Here is a 23,761-nt window from a genome sequence, read left to right as displayed (position 1 = left end):
AGGTCTGAAATTACACTCGGAAGTAGACTCTGTCTGGAATTAACTGTAAATACACTCTTACTTCTCGTGTTCGTTTCGAGGTACTTTATTTATTAATAGCACGGTGAATATTGTGAATAAAATGTTCGCAATATTCACTTTTTAGATCATCAAAACTGTTTCAAAAAGAAGAAGAAGAAGAAAAAAAAAAGATGCTAAGGAGTCGGAATTTTCAAAGTGCAATCACGGCTCGTTATTAGCAGGGGAGTTCCTTCTGAGCAGGTTTAGCCTCCGGGTTTGAGGCCCGACACAGCAGGAGTTATTGAGTGCTCTCGCCTGCTTTTTCGGAAAAATAAACAACACGGACATAATGCAATTTGAATTGGTGAAGTGCCTCTATTTTGATATTGAAATTTGATGGATGCGATTCCGAGCGATCGAAGTCCCGTGAAAATTGAATATTTGTATCGCTTTGATCGATTTGAAATAAATTATTTAAAAATATAATAATGAGTTCCGTAGAATGCATAAGATACGGGGTATTGACACGAATTATCACCAATCTTTATTATCATTATTATTTAAGGTGGAGTCTACCAAGTTGGACCAGCACATGCTCAGTTTTAACTTAACCTACAAGAGCGCGCAATTTTACGCACAAAATTGTTCCCAATTCTTTTGAAACTTTTCCAGCGGCCACGCCGACGTTCCTGCTGGAACCTTCCTGCGCTCCGAAACACGTCCGGTCCCCCCAACCCACTCCCTCTCGATGCCCGCTAATTCCTCTCCCCGCGTGCGTTTAATCTCCGCAGTGATGCGCATCAAATGCGCGAACGGCGCGTCACGGTGATCTCTTACCTTGGCCTTTACGCGGACGGAACACTTCTCGGTCGCTTTTGGGGGGGAAAGTTTTTTGGAGTGAACCGTTGCCTTTGTGCGCCGCACACCTGCTGCCCGAGGTAAAAAAAAAAAAAAAAAAAAAAAAAAGGGAGGGCCTGTCACGCAGACGCTCATTAAACACGCCGCCGGCTAAGAAGCTGGCGGATTGATTTATCGGATGAATGTCTGATGTCCTCATTCACACGAGTGACCTGACCGACATCACAAGGGAGCAGAGAGCTTCGCAGCTCCTCCGTGTTTCTGGGGAGGAAGAAAAAAAAATGTATTGATTATATCCTATTGTGTCCGGCTCATCATGCCTCTTAGTGGTCAGATAATCCAATATAAACAGCATACACGGTGAAGCAGAGGGAGTCGGACCCCATGCTGACAGAGGTGTTGGGAGTATAGCGGAGGGTAAAATGTGGAATCTGGTGACAGACTTTGGCTTGATTTCATCTACTAAATACACACCGCGGCTGCGTTCTTAACACGTTTCCACCTCGCAGGTTTTCTGCAAGTGATCGGTGGCTGGAAGGTGAAAATAAAATGACCGAATGTTTGGAATACTTAGGGCTGTTCCCTCGCTGGCCGGCAGAGGGCAACAGCAACAATCTGCGCAGTGTTTCCTCTGGAGTGGACCGCAGGTCAGGATGCTTCATGGACGGCGTCAGAGAAGCCGACGCACGGTCGACTGATCACATTATTATTATTATTATTATTATTATTATTATTATTGGGCTTCGAATTGCCACGTCTCCCTTTAAAGCGCATCTGGGCGCATCATAACGACAGTGGATTTATATCGCGATAGGCCCTTGAGACGCCGCATCCAGTCTCGTATTTTCTCGTGCGGCCTGGCGCTCTCTCTCTCTCTCTCTCTCTCTCTCTCTCTCTCTCTCTCTCTCTCTCTCTCCTTGTAAGCATTGATAAATTCATATGAGAGTATAACGACGACGCCCGGAAACAGCTGTATGATTTCTGATGGGCCTCGCCACCTTTCTTCATCAAATCTGGACGATTTCTCGCTGTTTTCTCGGTCCACATCTTTAAAACCGCCTCGAGCTCATGTGCAAGTCAGAGGGAGATTTTTTATTTTCCTATATTTTCCTATAAAAAAAGGTGCATATATATATATATGTATATATATATATGAACAAGGACCCTTCGCTGTCCGAGGCGGCCAGTATGTATCATAAATATTACCGATAGCATTGTTTCGCTGTAATCCCAGAGGCTGTCTGACAACAGCGGCCTCCTCCCCGCTGCTGCTGGCCAAGGCGCGCTTATCGCCGCTGATCACCAGGTGCATCAGCTGAAAAGGCGGCAGCTTGAACTGGAAACAAGGGACAAAGGAGCAAAGACATGTATCACAGCGCAAGAGCATCGCCAATGTTCATTCGGATGCTCACATTTTTTTGTGTGTGTGGGGTTAGTTCAAATGTATGTATTTTGCCAAATTGGGATGGCGGATCCCATGAATTAAAGCCACCAAGAGCTATTATTCATTTATTACTACTGCTATTACTGCTATTATTATTATTATTATTATTATTATTATTATTATTATTATTATTATTATTATTATTATTATTATCATTATTATTATGTTGCCCCGGACTATGTCATCCAGCTCTGCTTGCAATATCATTTTTCTCTGTCTTCTCTCTGTGTGCGCGCGTGTGTGCGTGTGCGTGACTTGTTATTGGACTGTGTGCAGCCGCACACTGTACTCTGCTCCAATAGCATCCCCATGCCAGTGAATGGGGGTGAGGGGAGGAGGGGAGGGGAAGGGGGGGGGGGGGGGAATCAAAAAAAAAAAAAGTGCAGCCATGCATGCAGGAGTGGGAGGATCCACTCGCTTCAATCTCGATCTCAGACTTTTGCAGCGAGCGGGGCACAACCAGCCAACCGAGTGACTGCCGGGACGCCTACCACGGTTCTACATAACAAACACTCCGCCGTGTTGTTTTGGCTTTTTATTATTATTTTTTAAATCATTGTTATTTTTCCGGGGATTTCTTATCAGCTTGTTCCGGCGTCTGGTCGAGTGTGTATATCCCCGCGAAGAAGAAGCCCGCCGTCGGCTTGAGGAGAAGCGAAGCTTTGCGCACAAGTTGCGATCCTTAACAGGTGACGCTTTTGAGACTTTTTCCGCCTCAATTCTCGGCTTCCCCCCCCACCCCCCGTCTTCCTCTGAGGATCCGCGTCTGCTCCGTTTACCCACCGAGCGCCGTGAACGTCAACTTCAATTTTTTTTTTTTGACTTTTCATTTCTTGCCCTCTGTATTCGATACCCCTCCTCCGAACTGCGGCTGCTGCTTTGTCACACGGAACACCCCGAAAAAAAGGTTTCGACAGGTTTAGTCAACGCTCTTGCTCTTGTTCACACTTATAAAGTGACGGCGGGATTTTTTTTTTTTTTTTTGCTTTATTTTTTCTTCTTCTTCTTTTTTTTTTTTTTTTATAAATCGTCTCCAGTCTGACCGAATTCTTATGGATATCGCAACAGGTCTGGTGTCACTGGAACGCCTCTCCGCGGGACGGCAGCCCGAGACGTGCATCATGCTGGACGGCATAAAAATTGAAGATCACCCCCTGCGCTCGGGACAGGCCACGCTCGGAGTCATGCTCGGTGAGTTGTTGTTTTTTTTATTGGGCAAAAAAACAAACAAAAAAAAACAATACATGTAAATCTCCACTTTTATCTGCAAGCACGTCTCGCGACGCCGCCTTCAGCGTGAACCGCCTGCATCATCCGCTCCTGTTTTAGCTATTTGCACCAAATATCAGTAAAAAGTCCAGAGTGTTTGCACAGCGCGGGTTATTATGAAAGGATGATTTAATTCTGAGGTGCTTTTTGCTTTTGTTAGTTCACTTGGGGAAATATAATCTAAGCTGTTGAGATATCTAGAGCCTGGATAACTAGGCCCCAAGTGATGGCGGTGTGAGGGGAAATATCCCTCACAAGGCAACTATTTTTTTTTCTTCTTTTTATTTAAAAAAAAAAAAAAAAAAATGCGTCTTGAAAGCGCAGAAATGAACGGAACCTTCTGTATGGACGTTTCTCCCTGATGACTGACCCCCAGCCTTGTGTCTCCTCCGGCCTTGCACCGCAGGGAGCGACTGTCACCATCCGTCGGTGTGCGAGGGATGCCAGCGGCCCATCTCCGACCGCTTCCTGATGAGGGTCAACGACTCGTCGTGGCACGAAGAGTGTCTGCAGTGCACCGTGTGTCAGCAGCCCCTCACCACCAGCTGCTACTTCAGAGAAAGGAAACTTTACTGCAAGCACGACTACCAACAGTAAGCGGCCGTCTCTTCTCCACCCTATACCCCGTCCCCGACCCACCACACCCCCGGCCCCGTCCCCGTCCCCGCCCGTCGCTTCCTCTGCCTCGGCTCGCTGGCATCGCCCGTCATGGCTGGTTTCACTATTAATATTTCCTATTAATTGGAAGACATTTGGAATTTTTTTTTTTTAATTTATTTGTTGTTTTTTTTGGTTGGAGGACTGTTGTATTTATTTTTATTTAAATGCACATCAGACGTCCTGGCGGAGGTGTCGTTTTAATTCGAAGTGATTTCACGCGCTTCGGAAATCAGCAACGTGGACGTGTTGCTTCATTTCATTTTGCGTCCAGCTATTTTTTTTTTTTTTGCAAATCATGGACGAGCAATACAATATGACACGAGCCTGCTGTGAAATTGAAACGATGAGTCAGTCAGTGTGTGTGTGTGTGTGTGTGTGTGTGTGTGTGTGTGTGTGTGGGTGTGTGTTGGCTGTTTTTTGCTGTGTTGCTGGTCCATATTTCCAGTGTGTGTCAGTGCGGCGTGGTGTGACTAAAAGATGCCACTCGGCGGCTCCGTGTTTAATGAATGTCGTCCTCGGCCGCTGCTGTGTTTCCTGCCCGCGTCACGACGTGGCCTTTTCCCCGTCCGGCACCACGCGCCGCCGCTTCACGTTCACTCACACCCGCCGAAAACGCCGCTTTCACAGGTTTCAAGAGGGACTGATTTTTTTTTTTTCCATTTCATTTTTTAAATGTATATAACTATGGAATTAATTTTAAAAACGAGTTCATTTTCATTTGTTTTGTAAATCAGAGCGTTTTAAATAAAACGCCGGTGTTGTTTTTTATTTAAAAAAAAAATAGATCTAAAAATTACAAATCATGCGCTGCAAGATTTTTTTTTTCCCTTTGAATTTTAATCACCTCTAATTCGAGTTATTTATTATTTGAACGGCTATTCTAATTCGAAATATTTTTTTTGACTGAGCCTTTTCGGTATTTTCAATATGAATCAACCCCACCTTTTCTCGTATAGCGCGGATTTAGGTAGCTCTTAAAATAAATGATAATTACGTGCCGTGGTACTCGCCATCGGCAGGATGAAAAGGGATTGATAAATAACGGTGTAATTGCACGTTTTTCCCCTTATTTTGAATTCTTGCTGTGGGATTTGGGAATGTGTTTAAAGGCAGATTCATTAATTTGATAAATCACTGCAATGCAATGGAAGGGGGAAAAAAAACAACATAGCATAAATAACAATAAATGCAGTGTAATAACCATTTAGAAACACGCGTACAAATTAATAAATTACAGTGCACAGATGCCACCATCATTTCTTGATAGTAAATTCCAATGAAATGTGTATGAGGTGTGACAGAACCTAACATGATGGCTATTAACTAAGCAGAGTGTTGAAAGGGTGAGAGAGAGAGAGAGAGAGAGAGAGAGAGAGAGAGGGAAAAAAATGAAATGAAATGAGTGCATCATCACATGGCAGAGATGGCAGATGCGGTAAACAGGGAGGCTGAGGAGGGGGGGGGGCAGGAGCTTGCGAGGACCCCCGAGCTGCCCCTGTGTTTCTCATCGCATGAGCGCTTTTCATGCTTGTCACCGAATTTCCAAGCTTTTTGTGTCGGGCCCTTTCAACGAGCCCACCTCCATTACGGGGACACGGCGGCTCCCCGCGAGATGCCCTCGCACGCAACAAAAGAGCTACATCGATTGCCGTGCGTTGCTATTCAGCCGGGCCTGCGACGCCAGGGTGGTGGGCTAATGACAACAGAGTGTTGGGGTGGTGGTGGTGAGGGGGTCGGGGAAGGGGGGGGAAAAAAATCATAGCGGTAACTATGGGACACCGGGGCCCTGCCTGGCGTGACGGCTCGGAAGGTGGCTGGGAGCTGAAACAGCCCCGGAACTCTGCGCCTGTTGCAGCTCCGTCCACTTGTGGCTTCCACCAGACGAGAGAAGATGCACCCTTGCGTTGGACGGTCGGGTTTTTATTCCCTGTTTTTTTTTCTTCTTCTCCTTCCTCGCCCTCCTCTGGCTTTGGAGGGGCCGCATTTGATGTATTTCCATTCCCCCTGTTCGGTGCGTTTGTGTGGCAAGTGCAACCAGCAGCCAAGCACAACAACCTGCTGGGCGACGTCCTGCTCGGAGTCTCGCACGCTGTTATTCATCACACCTTTTAATTCCTCACTCTCCTCCTCCTCCTCCTCCTCCACCTCCGCCACCTCCTACTCCCACCCCCTCCCTCTCACCCCTCCCAGGTTTAAAGCTAACCGGAGGGCCCCTTCCATCACTCAAGCATCTTCCTCCGTTTCTTGTTTATTCCGTTTCCATTGATGGGCTACTTAAAGATGTAATTGGCACCTTTTTGACTTTTATGACACCCATTTAAGATGCATTTGTCAGCCCACAAACTGCTTTGGGCTGTGAGGAGAGCTCTCAGCATTACGGAGGTCTCCATTCCTAATTACATTCCTACAGCAACTGATTCATGCCCTGTAATCAGCTCTTTGCTGGCGATAATAAATCACGGGATTGGCAAGCAGTCTTTTTTGGCACCTTTGGAGCAGGTTTAAGTGCAGACGAGGGAAAACAATTGTGTACTATGTTATTAAAACTCCCACCAACTCTGCGTAGCATCACCCCGCTCCATACAGTGCAATTATGTATTAACAAGATTGGAGCTTATTTATCCCATATGTTAAGGCCCCTATTTATGTCACGCAGCCTCACCTCGTTGGCCACCCTGGAATGTGGATGAGGAATATTTTCAATTCCAAAAATACGATGAGGCCAAAATAGACGGGTGCTGTTTTGCTAATCGGGAAGGTTAGAAAGAAAAAAAAAAATTGTTGTGAGTAAAAAAAAAAAAAAAATGCACGTAGAGGAGGGATATTTCAGAGCGAGTTGGGTCGAGCTGCGATGTTGGACGGCAGCCACAGCCGCGGAGGAGGCGACAAGCTGGGACGAGACGGCGCGGTATGTAAAAGGTAGAATGGAATTACGCCGCCGCCGAGAGAGTTTGTAGTGTCCTGGGTGTTTGGAGGTCAATTATACGTCATTAGAAAAGAGAGAGGGGAGATCTTTTCCCCGGGGAGAGAGGCTCCGCTCTGCTCTAACCCACCCAGCAGATGCTTTGAAGGTGGTGGTGGTGGTGGGTGGGGGGGAGCGGCAACGTAATGAGGCCTATCACTGGCCGAGGTGTCGGACAGCACCCAACACCCCCCCGCCCCCTAATGGACTGCCTTGTTAGAAAGTGCCAAGGGCCGCGTCGGCAAAACTTAGTGTTAAGTGACTATATTCTGCTGCCCCCCCCCCCCCCACCCAAACCCCCCTACTGAAAACACTACTTTCACGCCCTATTAAGTTTTAACCGCCCGGCAAAGTGTATTTGTCACTTATCTAAATACATCAGCGTGCATTTGTCCAATGTATATGCTTGTGTATAATTCAGGAAAAACTAACTAAAAAAAAAAAAAAAAAAAAAGAAAAAAATTTCAATACTGTGAGCAAACAGAATTTAGGTCACACATCGTGTGAGTTAGTGGAAGAGCACAGCAGTGATGAAGCCATAAAGGCAGAGAGCTCCCAGCAAGCAGGGCCGGCCTCCCCCCGGCCTCACTGGACGATCCCCCGGTGTGCTGAGAGCTGCTTTTTTAAAACTGTTTGCAGTGCCCTCCTGTGAAATTGTTGTTTTTTAATTAGCCGTGCTCGGGACGCTCGCAGCACCGCGCGGCCAATAGATGCTGACGGCTGGTTTTCTCTGTTAGCCCGTGTGTGTGTGTGTGTCTGTGTGTGTGTTTAGTGTTCTTTACTCGCAGTTGGACGCTCCCGTGGGGCCTGGCACTTCGTCCACAATTACATTCACCCCCCCCGCCCCCCCCCCCCCACGACCCCCCACCCCACCCAAAAAAACTCCCAAAATCCTAAAAAGCAGCAAAAGATAAAATGAAAAAAAACAAAAAACAAAAAAAACACAAGGCAACAAAAAGTAGCATGTGCTTTGCGTTGTCACCTCAGCTTGGTTGTTTTGCAGTTAATTAAAGAGCGTTCAGGTCCTCCGCATTTTTGTGCACCCGTCTTTGCAACCTCCGGCTTCGTATTCCCTCCCCTTTTTTTTCTCTTCAAAATTCACCGTGGAATGATAAAACACTGCATCTTCAGCCACAACTCTTGGATGGATAAAAAGAGGACCTCGACAGAGAGATAAATCTAATGTCAGAATCACTAAGCCGGATAATATTACCTTGGCTTTCTTTTGATTTTATTCTCTCTTCCTCCCTCTCGGCCTCGGCGAGGAGCTAGCTTAAACTGGCCCTCCGTTCCTCTGCACGGAAGTATTGGGTTCTGTGTCAACACGGCCCGGGCTGTCCCTGCAGCAAGCGGACGAGGATACATCATTTGTCATCTCACCATATTCACACCACTGAAGGACCTGTTGGAGAGGAGCATTCATGTGCAAACCTCTGCAGGTTTTCCTTTCTAGCTTGTTCTTGCAAGCTTGATATTTAATGAAGCGTGCAAAATGTCTCCCTTGTGAATTCTAAATCTACATAAAAAAGATTTCCACCCTTTTTTTAAACATAAAAATATAATTAATACATAAATATGTACACACGCATATGCAAATTTGAATTTCCTGCCTGCGTTTTGGCCTCAGTACGCAGGGCGGACGCCCTGCCTCCGGTGAGCGTGCGCTGGCTTGCAGCAGTCGGAGCAGCACAAAAGCACTTTGCAGACGACGCTCTGGGAAGCCACAGAGGCTCAGCCACCGTAATGCCCATCACCACTTTAGAGGCCGAACTGGTGGCGAGGTCTCTGCGGCTGGGCTGGGCTGGGGAGGGTGCGCGTGTGTGTGAGAGAGAGAGAGAGAGAGAGAGTGAGGGAGGGAGAGGAGGGGCGTGAGGGGAGGAGAAGGATCTGCGCAGGGATCTGCCTGGTGTGCTCACATTACGGGCGGATGATAGCGGCGGGGCTGCGCAGGAACTCGAGCATGCAATTTGTTGGTAGCCACAATTTAACCTCATCTCCTAAAGCCGGCTGTTAGGCAGCCAGTGGGACATGTCAGTCAATGGGGAGAGCTAATCAGGGACGGAGGCAAGCGAGAGAGAAAGAGAGAGGGAGAGAGAGAGAGAGAGAGAGAGAGAGAGAGAGAGAGAGTAAAGTGGTGGCTTCAGAGTCGCACCACCGATTTTCATCTGCGGCTCGCCATCCTGGAGTGTTCAGGTTTATTTTCACTGTGTGACAGGTCGTCATAACAAAGTATATATATATATATATATATATATATATATATGTATTTAAAAAAATAAAATAAAATAAAAATCAAGACAACCACAAACCTTTTAATGCAATGTCCAAATTAGATTTTTGGCTAAATTCTTTAAAGCAGACGAATATAAGCAGGCTCGGCAAATACAGCTGATTGGGATCTAAAGCAGCAGAAATCAAACATTCTTCAGGCCGTACTGGCTGGAATCAACGCCTTCAAATATCTCCCACGTGTTATTGACAAGGTTCCGGGGACGTTGCCCGCTCCCACCTCCCAGCCCCCCCCCTCCCACCCCTCTGTTCCCAGCATTTCCTTAATTTCACTTCCGCCTTGTTTTTGCCTGTTTTTCTCTCGTCCTCTGAAACCGCCCCCCCCCCCTCCCCCCGGCTTGTTTCTCCAGGCAGCCGGGTCGAGTGTGCATGAGAAATTGAGACGGCGGCCTCGGGTCGGCTGGCTCGCAGCGCGGCCGCTGGCCCCGGCTTGTGTGTACGTGATCCCGCCCTGGAATGTTTTTCCAACACGTGGGCTTTTCGCGTATACACTCGAGAGGGGGCTGGCACGGCGGTGGCAAGTGCTGCGCTCAGACTGTTGTGTGCCCGAGGCTCACTCTCGCACCCGCGTCACACATTCGAGCTCTACACGGCAATGGGCAGAGCACCGTGTTTGTCTACACACACCCCGGGGTTTTTTTTTTTTTTTTTTTTTTTTTCCGTGTGTGTGTGTGTGTGTGTGTATCCGTGTGCGCGCGCTGCTTCCTCTCTCTGCCCCTTTCGGTCTTTGTCTCCGGATGGGAGCCGCCGCTCCCGCCGCCTCATATTCTCTCTTTGTGTATTTTTGAAAGACGCAAACCCAATAACTGAATTTCGGTTGCCTCTTTCTTTTTTATCCCCCCCCCCCGGACAAATGCGGCGAAACACATTTCTTTGTCTTTTCCCTTTTACCCCTTTTAATCTTCATCAAATGAGATTAACCCTCAAATACCGGTATTCCTGCCCAAAGTGACTGACAGAGATTTGCACTTTTATCATTAAGTGTGACACTAAGCTGCTCGGAGCTTTGTCTTGAATGGAGGGCCTGACGGAAACGGGGGCTCCTAATCCTTTTATTTGTGTCGGGCCCAAGAACGGGAGGAAGAATGGGGGGCCGGGACGGGGGGCCGGGATGGGGGCCGCAGAATGCCACGGCCCTTAGTCCGCCCCCCCTGCCTCCAGACCTCCACAGCCAAGTGAGCATGAGACTCATCTTATGTGGCCCATCCAGGCGAGCGGAAGCACATTGTAGCGCAACTTGTGCAATCTTCCGCCGTGGGGTGGAGGCGTTTGGTGACACGACCGTATACGCCACCGCCCGACCCCCTTCGGGCCCGACCCCCTTCAGCCGGACCTCCCGTCCCGAATGCGTCCGTCCTATGAAAGCCTGGAGCGGGAGGTTTTCCGACCGGGGATGAGATTAATAAAGTTTGCCGGTTCCCTGGTCGAGGTCCAACACCAGGACCTTTTGTTCTGCGGCTCACATCGGTGTTCGGGGGGGCTCGGGCTTCCCCTTTTGTGTGCGCACCCTCGAGGTAATCCATCTCCAGCGGGAGTCCCCCCGGGCACTTTATTTACTCATTCAACTGTTTGGAAGTCTGTTAGACCGCAGATCAGATGCAGTGAAACCAATGTGATTACTTTAACCAGCACTTCCAGATTCCTGCCCGCCGTCTTTCTCCCACCCCGAGTCGGCATGCTGTGTTTGCGGGGAGGGCGGAAGGTCCGTGACAACGCGACCCTCTCCGACCTGGTTCCTGGGACCTGGAGGCGGGTTCTCGGCGAAGAACTAAAACGGTGGTGAAGAGAAGCGGTTGAATTTGCTTTGCTGGCGTGAATATGCAGCAGCAGCAGCAGCAGCATAAAAACAGCACAATTATTCTTTAGTTTGCTGTTTCATTGTTTGGTGATGGGTTACTGGAAGTTGAATTGGATTGAGATATTTGCCAGAAGACAATCTACACAAGTTTAAGTCTTCAAATATTCGTCTCTTTATTCTCCCCAACTTTGTCAGGCATTGACAGGTTAAAAAAAACTTGCTGCACTGTAAATGAGTCTTCACTGATTTAAGAAGTCAGAGATGTCAAAATCTCACGTGTCTCAATGCTTGCTTGGTGCGCTGTCATAAAAACAATCAGTATCTACGACTTTCAAATCAATTAGTATCAGGATGATAAAAAAAAAAAAAAAAATCAAATATTCTATTTAAAAAAAAACAAAAAAACAAAATAACAGTCCTCCTAATGCCTCCTGGTGTCTATGGAGATAGAGGACTTGAATCTTTCACGGTGCCGATGCATCACACTGTGGAAGCCGGAGCCGGCGCTGTCATCTAGCATTTGTCAGGTCTGCCTCGCGCTCCAACCATAATTCAAGCAAACTTCCAGTGCGAGTGTGGTGTCACAGTGTAAAAACTAACATCTCTGTTTCACGGCAAACAATGAGACAGATTCGGTTATCCATCCATCAACATAAACCCAGAACTTTGTATTTGGGGCTAAACCCCCGTGTTAAACCACTGCAGGCTGTCAGCCTCCCTGAATTTACTCTCCGTCTCTTCCCCTCGCCGCCGCTGGGGAATTCGGCTGAAGTCGGCTGCCAGGAGCCCGCCATCGGCAGCCAGGAGCCTCCTTTGACTCGCTGTCAGGGACCAGCCGCTGATCGGCGAGGGCTGCCATTGGCAAGAAAAATAACCCTGTGAGGAGGCGGGGGCGGGGGGAGGGGGTGGAGGGAGGGGAGGAGGAGGAAAAAAAAAACAGTGCAGATTGGGTTTCTGCGCGTCTGACTCACTCCCGTCCTCTCTGACTGGCTCCCCCGCTGCCGGCCGGCATGATTTGTGCAAGAGGTCCCGTGACCCATGGAAGCTTCAAAAAGCAGCGAGGGGAAATATTTGGATGATCCTGACGGGTGGAGGGTGTGCGGGGGGGGGGCGGGGGGGGGAGTGGAGACGTGGGAGGGAGGGAGGGAGGGAGGAGGCAGATGCTGGGGAATCGGGGTCGGTGCCGTGATGATGGGTGAGGTTGAAATGCCGCCTTGGACCAGCGTCCCAGAGAAGAAGCACGAGCAGCTGCACGGAATGAAATGCAGCAAGGCAATAAAAAAAAAAAAGAAGAAAATGTTGGTTGGGTTTTTTACGGTAGAACTTTACAATGAGGTACCACGTCACCCAGTGGCAGAGCCAGAAATGTTTCCTTGGACCGGCCACAGGGTGAGGTCATGACTCACACTGTGGTGGCAGTAAGTAGGCACCTCAAATGACGGCATGGATGTTTATATCATTCCAACTGTTACTGTAGTTGTGTTTGTATTTATATCGTATAACAGTCGGCGTATGAATCGGAGGACGTGAAATCGATGCTAATATTAACATAATAAACCTATCACAGCTTGATCCTACTGTTCTAGGATCAGGGTTAAATATTTATTCTGAGTGTCTTGTTTCCACCAGAACGATGGATAATCATCAAGTCAAAAAAAAACCCAAACATTATACATATTAAACACATACATGTGTTGGTGCATGTTAAAAAAAGATACTGTACATCAATGAACAACGGTATGACTTGAGATGCTGTAGTGCAGGCATGGGCAAACTGCGGTCCGGGGGCCATAATCCAACCTGCCAAAGTTGAAGAAATGGTATTAACAGTCAGTCAGTCATAAAATAGCCGTGTTTCATTTATTTTGTCAGTGTCTTTTCCGTCAAGAGCGAAATACTGTGTAGCTTCAAAAACGCATATTTTCTTCTAACACTTTCTTTCTTATCAATAGACCTGTTTTTCACATATCCCATGATATATTTTTTCCTCCTATGAGGTGGCTCACCAAAACACTCCATCCATCTGCTGCTGCTCCGGCCCCTCTACTGTCAAATTTTAGAACCCACTGTGGTCCCACCAGTCTAAAAGTTGTCCCTCCCCTGTTGTAGTGTGTTAGCGTGAAGGCCTTTTGTCAAATGATCCCCCCTTGGCCATGCCCACCACCTTGGTGTCACCATACCAGCCGTCTCTACCCTCACCCACCCACCCCCCCACACCCACACACCCCCCCTTACCTCGGCTCTGCCCGCCTGATATTAATTCTACCCGGCGAGCCGCTGCGATCCGTCTTCGCCGGGAAAATTCCTCGGCTCCGGCGGGGGAAAAAAAAAGAAAAAGAAAAAAAAAACCTCACGTCTGCGAAATGGATGGATAAGGGGATGAAACATAAAGATTTTTCAGAGGGCTCCCGGTGCGTACGCGATTTCGGCAGCCGCTGCCGAAGAAGGATGGCCCGCTGCAGGTGAAGGCTGCAGTTTGTTTTGCGCCATACGTTTGGATTTTCTCCTGCGGGCCGACGGTGCCGCGGCGCTTTGATTCAATCTCGTCCGCCTGGCGTCGCGTTATTTATGCACAGAATCTGCCTCAGGGGAGGGGTGGGCGGTTTTGGGGTGGGGATTGGGGGGGGTGGTAGGTCAGTCAGTGGCAGCCCTAGTGATCAGGAATGGCCACAGTCAGTGCTATCAGGGATGAAATAAAATATCTAATAAACAAATACATGAAATGGTGATATTTTTCAAATAGTTTGAACTATAAAATAATTTTCCATTTAATTGTAAACATTCGACTGCTTTTTTTGTTTGTTTGTTTTTTTGACTGAATTTTTGCATTTCCATTCAAATCCAGGGAAGAGACGCACGGTGAGGCAGCAGCAAGCTGAGCCTCACCTTGGATTGTGAAGTCCTTCACAAACTAGACATATATGTGCCCCCTGACTTTCCATAGTTTAGCTGATGCTTATAATAGATATCTGGGACCTGTTTCGGGTGCTCCGCGATCTTGCAACAGGCAGTCAAGAGGCACTGGGTGAGTCAGGGAGTTCTCTTACCTAAAGGTAGGGGGCACTGGTGAGCCCAGACGTTGTTACGCGACACCACTGTTGTATTAGAATCAATGGAAGTAAGATTTTCATCTTGTGATTTCTGCAAGGTTTTCATAATCAATATCTCAACATCTGTCTGAACTGCTGTCGCTTTGCGGGGCAGCTGCCACTGACATGCCACTGTGTATGTGACACACAACTGTGTGACACAACTGAGAGATTAATGAAGAAAACCAAAATGAATGCAAAGATCAGCAGGTCCAGTGCAAGACTGACTACTGTTTTATGAAAGAATAATTGCTTGCGACAGAAGCAGTCGTGTGGCAAGTCAGCTGCCTCAGACACCGGCGACTAGATTGAATAGCAGGAAGCAGGAAGTGCCACTATGGGCTGCCACTGCCACAAATTGCACCAGCCCCTGCTGTCAAATGGTGAATAATCTACTCTGCTGGGTTCATATAGTTCATATAAATCTGACTCTGATGAAGTCAGTGCCTCACCAGCCATGAACCTCAACAGACACTGGTGGCTGCCGCCGGTGGACTCAGCCCCAGGGCGTCAGTCTGGCTTGACGCTGCCCCTGCAGGCCCACCCTCACTGGGGAGCGATGCAGCCCCGGCCCTGAAACCAGATCTCTAAAGTTGTGTTGTGATCCCAGCTGGAGGGACAGCCCCCCCCAAACCCCTCCGTCTCAGGGGTCATCGGCGGCCCCCTCGACCCCCCCCCGCCGCTTCCACTGCGCTCCTGCCGAGCGTTATTTATCGACCCCCTCGGTTGGCTCTTTTAAAGGCTTCACAACAAATATGGGTGAAGTTTTGACGAGGTCGCGTCATCAGTCACATCTGGGTTTCTCGGGGGCGGACGGCGTTTCGAGTGCGGCTTCGCGCTGTCAGTCAGTCGGTTAAGTCTGCGTTGGATCGTCTTCCTTCTGGAGTTCAGTCTGCAAAGTAACCAGAAAATCTGGTTTGAGGGGAAAATGCCACTTTGGGCTGCCTGCGGCGCGAACGTATCTTCACGCCGGACTTTTCTGCACTTCCTCGACGCGGCAAATTTACCCCCGGTGCCTTGGAAGTGGCGGCTTTTTCACTTTATTTATTTCTTTCCGACATTCCTGTGTGAACGTGCATGCGTGCGTATGTGTGTGTTTGCGCTCTGCCCGCCTGTGTGTGTGTGTGTGTGTGTGTGTATGTATGTGTGTGCGTGAGAGCCACGGCTCTGTCACCCGGCCAAGCGTTGGACACGGCGTTTGGCAGGCGACACAAGTCTGCGGATTCTCCTCGTGGTTGCGCTGCTTGTGGAGGGAGGGGGGGGGGGAGAGCGGTGCGTGCCACCCGAACCACCGCCGCCAGCCCAACCTCCACCCCCACCCCGACATGGCCATCAGCAAACGGGCCCGCTCCCAGCCCTCCCTCTCCTTCCCCGGGGCCCCCAGCGCCCTGGGCCTGTGGCCCTGTGGATGAGTGCTACATCCTGGCTGTCAGCGCAAGGGGGTTAGCTGGGGATCGGGCCCCGTGCTGGAAGTGCAGTATCAGGCCCTGTCTGTCAGCTCCTCGTTCCACTTCCTCCCGCCCCCTCGGCACTGCCGGGCGGCGGCTGCCGTTGCCGCCTGGGCTGCAGTCGGCGGCGTGAAAGCGAAAGCATCGGCCCCTCAGAATAGCCATATTCATAGCGGTGCCAGTAAGAAAAAAAAAAGAAAAGAAAAAGAAAGCAGGGGGGACTGTTTGAAAAAAAAAAAAAAGAAAGCCTCTAAGTGCTCCGGGTGTTGTGTTTTTAAACAGACCGCAAAGAGCTTTGACAGATGGTTTCACTGTATCAGCCGGTGTTTTATTTCAACTGTCACGTTCTGACATCCGACGAGCCACGCCAGTCACCCGCCGGATGGATTTGCATACAGTTGCAGCCGCTTCTTTCCGTCCTCGCCTGCCCGCGCGCCCGCTCGCCTTAGCTTACGTGGATGAGTTTGCCCAATGCCAAGTCATTTATTTTATTTTCGGCGTTTATTTGCTGCCAAGACAAAGATTTTGCGCACACGCGCAAAGTCCATCTGTGTTTGGATTACGTTATCTGAACACACACACACACACACACACACGCACGCACACACACGCACACACACACACACACACACACACACACACAGGTACACGCGTGCTCACACATGGATGCCACATCTGCATCGCACATGGCGGCGAGACAGGCCTACACATGTCGGAGGATTTGCGACTATAATCAGATTAATTGGTTCATCTCTCCTTGGAAACGTCGCGTGCGCGATGCGGGGAAAGAAAAAAAAAAAAAAAAAGGCCTCTGGTAGCCTTTAACCGGACGCCGCTTACACAAACCAGGGGCCAAGCAGCAGGCGCTGGGGGTCGGCGGGGTCACGGCACGCTCGCCGACATCAGCATCTCTTTTATGGCTTACATGTTCGAGAAATTATTGCGGCCTCATTCCGCCTGACAGAGGAGGAATTTCTATCTGCTGCTCCGGAAAAGTTGGGCTCCTTCGAGCTGCAGTTAAATTTAACAGAGGGACTTGACTTCTCTTTTCTTTTTCTTTTTTTTTTAAACAGCACAAACATGAAAGTTAGTGTTGCTTGGCTGAGGCCACGCCCCCCCGCAAGGCAACTAGCAAAACACGCTTGTCCTTTGCAAACAATGTTCTAAGTGCATTAACCCGGATTTTTACTTGCGCTCCCCAAACTCACACACACACACACACACACACACACACACACACACACACACACACACACACACTGTGTTTTCTTATCGGCCGCAGCTATGTCTGCGTGGAGCTACGCACACAGTTCTGCCAGGCGCGATTTTATTATTATGGAGATTTTATTACGACGGGTGACTTACCGCACGAGGGATAGCTAATGCTGCCGCTCTGTGTCCTTCTTGGACCGTTACCTTGTTATTGTTCCTCGGCGAGCTCAACGTATTTCTGCTGTGCGCGCTTGTGCGCGTTTGTTGTGATCGTGCTCGAAGGCTGACAAATACACGTTGCATTAGCAGGAACGTTACCTTCCCATCTGGAGTAATGTTATGTATTAATCCTTTTAAGGGTCAGCGTGTCAACATCACACTGCTCCCTAAGCCCTGAGATGTGTCAATAATTAGCTGCAAAGTTGAGTTTGATCCGTTGTTTTCGAATTCGTCACGTTCCTAAAGACTGTTGTAAAAATGTTACGTTAGTTATCCTTTGAAACCACTTCCTCCTGAAATACCCATATCAATTTTTAATTGTATTTCGAACATAATTGACAGTGTAAGGATATTTCTGATCAATATAAAGTAGAAACAGCGTATATAATATATAATACGATATATGTAAGAAACTGAGACAACAACTCTGAAGTCAGCCTGAGGTGAACGTCCTGTAGCAAATCTGAGCCACAGTCGTTCAACGCCGCTAAAATGGCTTAAAAGAATAACAATGATGATGAAAATACAGAATGGCGCAAGATGTCGCCAGGATCTCCTAGGGTTGATCCACAGGCTGCTTCAGCAATATCATCACATGCAGAGAAATCTTTCGGGCTGAGTGACATTTTCTGACAATTTCTGGAAGGCGTTTACGTTCGCTGGCCAACCAATCAACACGCATCAGTAACAGCAGTTCGAGTCAGAATGAAAGCGGCATCAACAAGCTGCACCCTGAACGCTTTTCACTTCGTATATTTAAATTACATTTATGTTTTTGTACAATAACCTGCAATGGCTGATAAGCATCTTATCATTTGTTGGTAAAATAATACACATTTTGATATGAACCAAAAACACACGTTCTAGTTTTACACATGGCTGTGTGAAAAGAAGAATGTGACCCAGTTTAGAGCTAAAACATGATCCTCGTGCACACAAACAAATCATACAAACAAAAACGAGGCTCAGTTTCCTTTATTTCATCCGTCTATAAATAGCCACTGGATGCCTTCATATGCCAGACAAGGAATTTTCCGTCAGCCAAAGGTCACCTGTCAATCACAAGCCTTCCACCTCATGTCTGTACTTCAGTACTAGCACTTACATAAGCGGAACTATTTATATATAAAAAGCATTTTGTATATGACTTTACCTGCCTTTTATTTTGTTCTATTCTGGAGCTAAAAAAGCTCTGACACACCCCAAACAATCCCTCCTCTCACAAGAGCGAGCGCAGCGTGCAGCGGTGGTTTTGGCCTTTGGAGGAAGCCTGCGGTTCTGGAGCCAGAGAGAGAGTCGTGCCCTGCCGTCCCACTGAGATGACAGGAAGATAAGACGGAGAGGTGGCCCCTCAGCACAAAAACATCCCACCAGGAACTAACTTAACCTGGGGGAGAAGAGGAGGCTTTTTCAGGGGGGTGGGAGGGGGGGAGGGGGATTCCTGTCAAAAGCCATCCTCACTGGAGGAACTCCGAGGGCTACAAAAAAGAGAAAATACCCCAAAAAAATAATACAAAAATATTTTCCTTGTCATCCGGTGGCCGTCACAATGCACCGTATGTTCTACAACGTCGACGTCAAACCTCTACCTGAACTCTCTTGACCCGAGAGCCACGGAAACAAAGAAGTCGAGCACAGCGACCAGGAGTGAAAACGCTCGTCGTTTCGCAATATTTGGTCGAAGCGAGACGGCCGAGACAATGGGTAACGAGGTGACCGCGGGGGAGGGGAGCGAGAACCAGCGGGCGGCTGCGTGGAAGCGAGGGATCGGCGCCATTAAAAAGAGATTTACACCCCCGGCTCCTCGACAGTTTCTCTTTTGCTCAACGGCTCGTCTTTTAAAGATATTTTAAGGAAGCAATAAACGGCGCTGACAAGCGTCGGCGCGGCTCGGAGTCGTCCCTCCTGGGCGACGACGGAGCTCCGCCTTTTCCTCCAGCTGTGCGGCGGCGGCGGCGGCGGTGGCGGCGGCGTCTCGGCTTCGCCCGGGATTCCTCGCGTCGGAGAAATCTCGCCGTAGTCGCTATAATACATCAGCCGCCGTGCGTCCCAACCCCACCCCCGCCCCCTCCAAGGGTGAGTTAGCTCAACATTTATCTCCGCGCGAGCGGGGCTGCCTAGCGCCGCTGCGTTTTTTGAGGCGCGCCGACTGTTTTTTTCCCCCGACGGCGGAGTTTCTTTTGAAGCCCCGTCTGCACAGTCCAGAGTGAGGCCCTGCACAGTGTAAGATGTCATACTCCCACTGCGCTGACCAACATGCTCCCTGGGCCCTTGACGTGCCCATAACATTTAATGGTGCCTTCCTTGGCAAAGGCTCGTGGAAACTCTTACTTTGCCCCGGCGATCGCGTTTTATTTCCCTCTCTCAGGTTGCTCCTGTTTTTATTTTTTATTCACCGCGGTCGTTATTCTTTCTTATTATTTGTTCATCTGAATTTTTCATAATCACGACCAAACGGCAAAAGGGGGCAAAGAGAGGACTCTCTGCTGATTGCTAAGGTGAAGAATGGGTTGGAATAAAGTGGAACAAAGGAGGGGTGGGGGGGGGGGGGGGGGGGGGGGACGTTTGTCTCGAGTTTTTTGCGCTTTGTTCCTCCGCACAGCGGGGCGGCGCCTCACCGGGACAGCCGCGGTACCGTCTCTTAGGATGTGGGGCTGGAACGAGGGCGGGGGGAGAGGAAAAAAGGGGGTAGAGGTCATGCCAAGGCATGTGTACGTCTCAGTGTGGGATGAGGCAACCACGCAGGTTCGAGAAGAGAGGGCCTGCTCCGTGTTAAGTCAGCGCGATCGGCGGCGATAAGCAATTCCTGCGGTCTCCTGCAGGAGCGTCGCTGGCGGCTCCTCCGCTCAGACACGCTGGGTGCTTCAGGTCTGCATTTTTTTTTTGTTGTTTTTTTTAGAATGGTTCCAAAGAAAAGCGATCGGAATTACCGGCACGCCACCGGCGGTGTTTGAGTCGCTGAATGCATCATCGCTTGCTCAGACGGAGCTCAACTCGAAAAATTCCTTCAGTGGCCGGCGACTTTTCACTCGGCTGTGCTTTCGTTTTTCCTAACGTGTGAGTAAATACTATTTTTCCCTGCAACATTGCATTAATGCACCTTATTAAACCCTGAAATGCTCTGCAGCAGCAGCTGATCACGGCTGCGCAAGCTTGTTGCAACTCATGCTGCAGTTCAAATTTATGGTTTGTAAGCTTTGTTACGAGGTGGCCAGCATTTCCACAGGCCAAAGCCCAATTTATTATTTCTAGAGATGCACATAGATATTTATAACATAGATATTTATTGATACTAATATCAGTATCAAGTATCAGTCCTGAGTACTCTACTCATATTCACTTTTCTTAACTTAACGTTAACTTTTTGGGGTTTGAAGCTGTAAAAAAAGGACGTTTCCAGAGCGACAGCAGTGCTATCACTCACAACCCGACAACACCGAGCTGCATGTCCCAGACCGCTCGGACGGAGTTGGAGAACTGTTTTATTTGGAGACTCTCTTGTCCTCCTTGCCCTCGCCGGTAACAAGCCAAGTTTATCTGTTGCCTCACTTCCGTGCAGATGCCTTGCGTCGAGCCTCCGGGCGATAAAAACGTCTTCGGGAGGTAAGTGTTTACGGTGAGGATCCATAAGGTTAGCGGGGATCAAAGCTCTGCCGAGAGGACATTAAATGAAGAAACAGGAATAATAAACAAAACAGCCAGTTAGTCATAGCCTGGCGATTTATGGCACGGCGAGGCCGCGAGAGGGAGGGAGGAAAGGAGGGAGGGGTTCTTTATTGCTTTTTTAAGAAACAGCCTCCGAGTCCCAAGAAAACAGGCCCGTTAAAAGGAAAGAACAATAGCAGTGAGCGAGCGAGGGAAGCGTCGGCGGTTTCTCCTTCTGGTGCCGCCAACCTTGATTGTTGAAACGGGATGCCGAAGGGGTGGAAGGCGCGTTCCTTTTCTTCAGCCTCAAAACTGAGGGCCCGTTTACACCGAGACGGTTTCCTCTGAAAAGAAGTCACATTTTCGGAAACGCTCTCCAGAGTGGATCACTTTGAAAGCGCCGCCCTGCCCGGCTTCGTGGAAACGCCGAAACCGATCTTTTTGGTTGATGTCACAGCTCTAAACCCCTCCCCCCTCCTTACAACCTGAGCCGCTGTGAGGTGCAGACGACCACTCACAACAACAACAAAAACAACCACGCCAGGCAACGGACTTGTTACCGCAAAATATAGTGAACAATAACACATGGTGCTTGTGGATTGTGTGCAAAGTGAAAATGAAAGCGATTTGCAAACTTCCTATTGTACTTTCTATTGATTTCTTGGGGCGGTGGACTGGGATATAGCACCAGAAAACCTAAATGACCAAAATGTCAGCAACGTTTACTGGCAAGACTCCCTGTCAGCCTTAACATGGACCTTTGAAGGCTTTGTGTTCTGAAGTATCTCGAAGCAGAAGTTCAACTCTGTCGTTTATCCGCACTGTCTTTTCGCGGGCGATCTTTGCTGTCTCTGAGTTGCTACGTCGTTATTGAGCTGCCACTTCTGTAAACGTGCTGTGCTCCAGGTCTTCTTCTTCTGCCTTCGGGGAGGAAAGTTGCAGCGCCACACCAGGCCTGGCATAGGTACTACATCGTTTAAGTCGTTTCCAGCCTCTCCGTGTAAATATATGTGGATATTTTTAAGACCGTTTCCGAAAATTCTCGGAAACGTCGTTTCCGTGTAAAAAGGGGCCTGAGGGGACAAAAAGGTTCAGCCCACCCCAACCTTGTGTGGAAAGAGGAAGGCGCTTTGTGCGGAGCTCAGCTCGGGTTCCAAGCGGTGCTCCTCAAAATGGGAAGGAGCTTGATTGAGTCGTTGAGTTGAGACATGGGGGTGGGGTTGATTCCCCTACCGCCAACACACACTCCGGCAACAGGCTGGAAAAAAAGAAAAAAAAGAAAAGTCCTCTGGGGGAGTGAAGACAGATACTGTTTTCTCATGTGGTCACGTTCATATCGGGTTTTTTTTTTTGTTTTTTCGTCAAGGGATGGGAGTGGCGCTCGGCGTGGGACAGCCGTTCCCGTCACGTCCCGTCCTGCGGTTTGCTGCAGGCTGCGGCTCTAAGTGGGAATTATTGCCGGCCAGATAGCTGCGGAGATAAGGCCGTCCTCTTCCTGGAAGACGTATGAGGTGTCTGGACACTGGCAGAGGTGCACCTGACCTGGAAATAAATAACGCCGGGGTGGAAGTGCAGTGCAGGAACCTCTTTTTTTTCGGGGGTTTTTTCGTTTTTTTTTTTTTTTTTCATTCCTTCTCTCGTGCACACCGTGTCTTGTAAGCTCCCCCGACTGGGATCACAGAGATATCACCAGGTGCGGACAGCTGTAATTTGTGGCTGCTGGTTTTATTTTTTTTGTTTTTGCTTGTCTCGGGCGTGAGTGTTAAAGAGTGCTGCTCTCTCTGCTGCAGGCGAGAGCGACCGGGTAACAATGGCTGAATGAAACTGGGGATGCACAAGATTTTTACATTTTCCTCTGGGTGGGTAATATTTATGGCGACCCGTCCTCTGACTCAGCTAAACCTGCATTCACCCCCGTCATATTTCAGGATTTTATTGCTGTGTCTGCCCAAGCGGAGTCGCCATAAATAAGAGGGGAAATGCAGTGATGAACCCAATTTTGTGGAATTTTAAATTTAAAAATTCCTGCAGCTTTTTTGTCTTCTTTTTTTTTTTTTTACTATAGCTGTCCTGCTCGGACCACTTTTTACCTCAGATTTATTTGACAACGTTGCCTAATAGCTTTGTTTAAAAAAAAAAAAATTGCTCCAAAGTGGCTCAGCTCTAAATTTACATCTATAAACTAGCTTATTTAAAAAAAAAAAAAAAAAAAAAAAGTACGAAAAAGAGGTGCCAGTTCTGGAAAACGACCGCTGGAAGGACTTAGCTCCAATTCAATCTCAACATGTTTAAAATGGGCAAAAATACTAGATAAGTGTAATTTATCTCCCCCTCACACTTTGATTGTCTTAAACATTTGGCACCAGACGACTTCACCGCTGTCGCAGAATTACTGAGCATAAATGAAAGACGTGAGGCTTTGACCAAAGTTGAGGTCTATCACGTTGACGTGGAAGATGAAGGATTTTTAAACACAAGAGCGAAACCGTAAAGAATTTACAATGGTGACATTAAACATTAACGTGCGTCTATGAGTGTGTGTGTGTGTGTGTGTGTGTGTGTCGTGTGTGTGTGTTCAATTTTTTTTTTTTAACAAATGAACACCTAATTAAAAACCAATACCATTTCCTTCTGCTATACAAATATACTGTATATTTTATATATATACATATATATATATTATATGTGTGTGTGTGTGTGTATGTTTGTGTGTGTTTAATTTGACTGGTTACATTTGAACATTTTCAGCTGCACCAAAACAAGGGAAGAACTTCTCTTAGAGTGAATTACAAACACATGCATGAATAAAGATGACGGCCATTTTTTTTTTTTTTTTCATTGTACGTAAAGGAAATTGATTAGGCCGCC

General features: G+C 48.3%; 1 protein-coding gene across 4 annotated transcripts in view; it reads left to right on the top strand.

Moving 5' to 3' along the window:
• The first annotated feature begins 2,704 nt into the window (after positions 1-2,704).
• The window catches only part of LOC142902263 (LIM homeobox transcription factor 1-beta), a 55,886-nt gene continuing 34,829 nt past the window's right edge, over positions 2,705-23,761 (top strand). Inside the window, exons 1-3 of one of the 4 annotated variants that reach the window (XM_076047180.1) lie at positions 2,705-3,219; positions 3,371-3,493; positions 3,978-4,164. In XM_076047180.1, coding sequence (XP_075903295.1) covers positions 3,424-3,493; positions 3,978-4,164 — 257 coding nt within the window. In that variant the 5' untranslated portion in view covers positions 2,705-3,219; positions 3,371-3,423. Of the gene's footprint in view, positions 3,220-3,354; positions 3,494-3,977; positions 4,165-23,761 lie in introns of those variants that run through there. The other 3 variants (XM_076047178.1, XM_076047179.1, XM_076047177.1) reach the window with 3 other exon arrangements.

The sequence above is a fragment of the Nelusetta ayraudi genome, unplaced genomic scaffold (assembly GCF_046127955.1).
Source record: "Nelusetta ayraudi isolate G7.1 ecotype Tasmania unplaced genomic scaffold, CSIRO-AGI_Nayr_v1 ptg000092l, whole genome shotgun sequence".
Classification (NCBI taxonomy): domain Eukaryota; kingdom Metazoa; phylum Chordata; class Actinopteri; order Tetraodontiformes; family Monacanthidae; genus Nelusetta; species Nelusetta ayraudi.
Note: the sequence above shows the minus strand (reverse complement) of the source record. Positions and strands in the feature narration are given on the sequence as shown.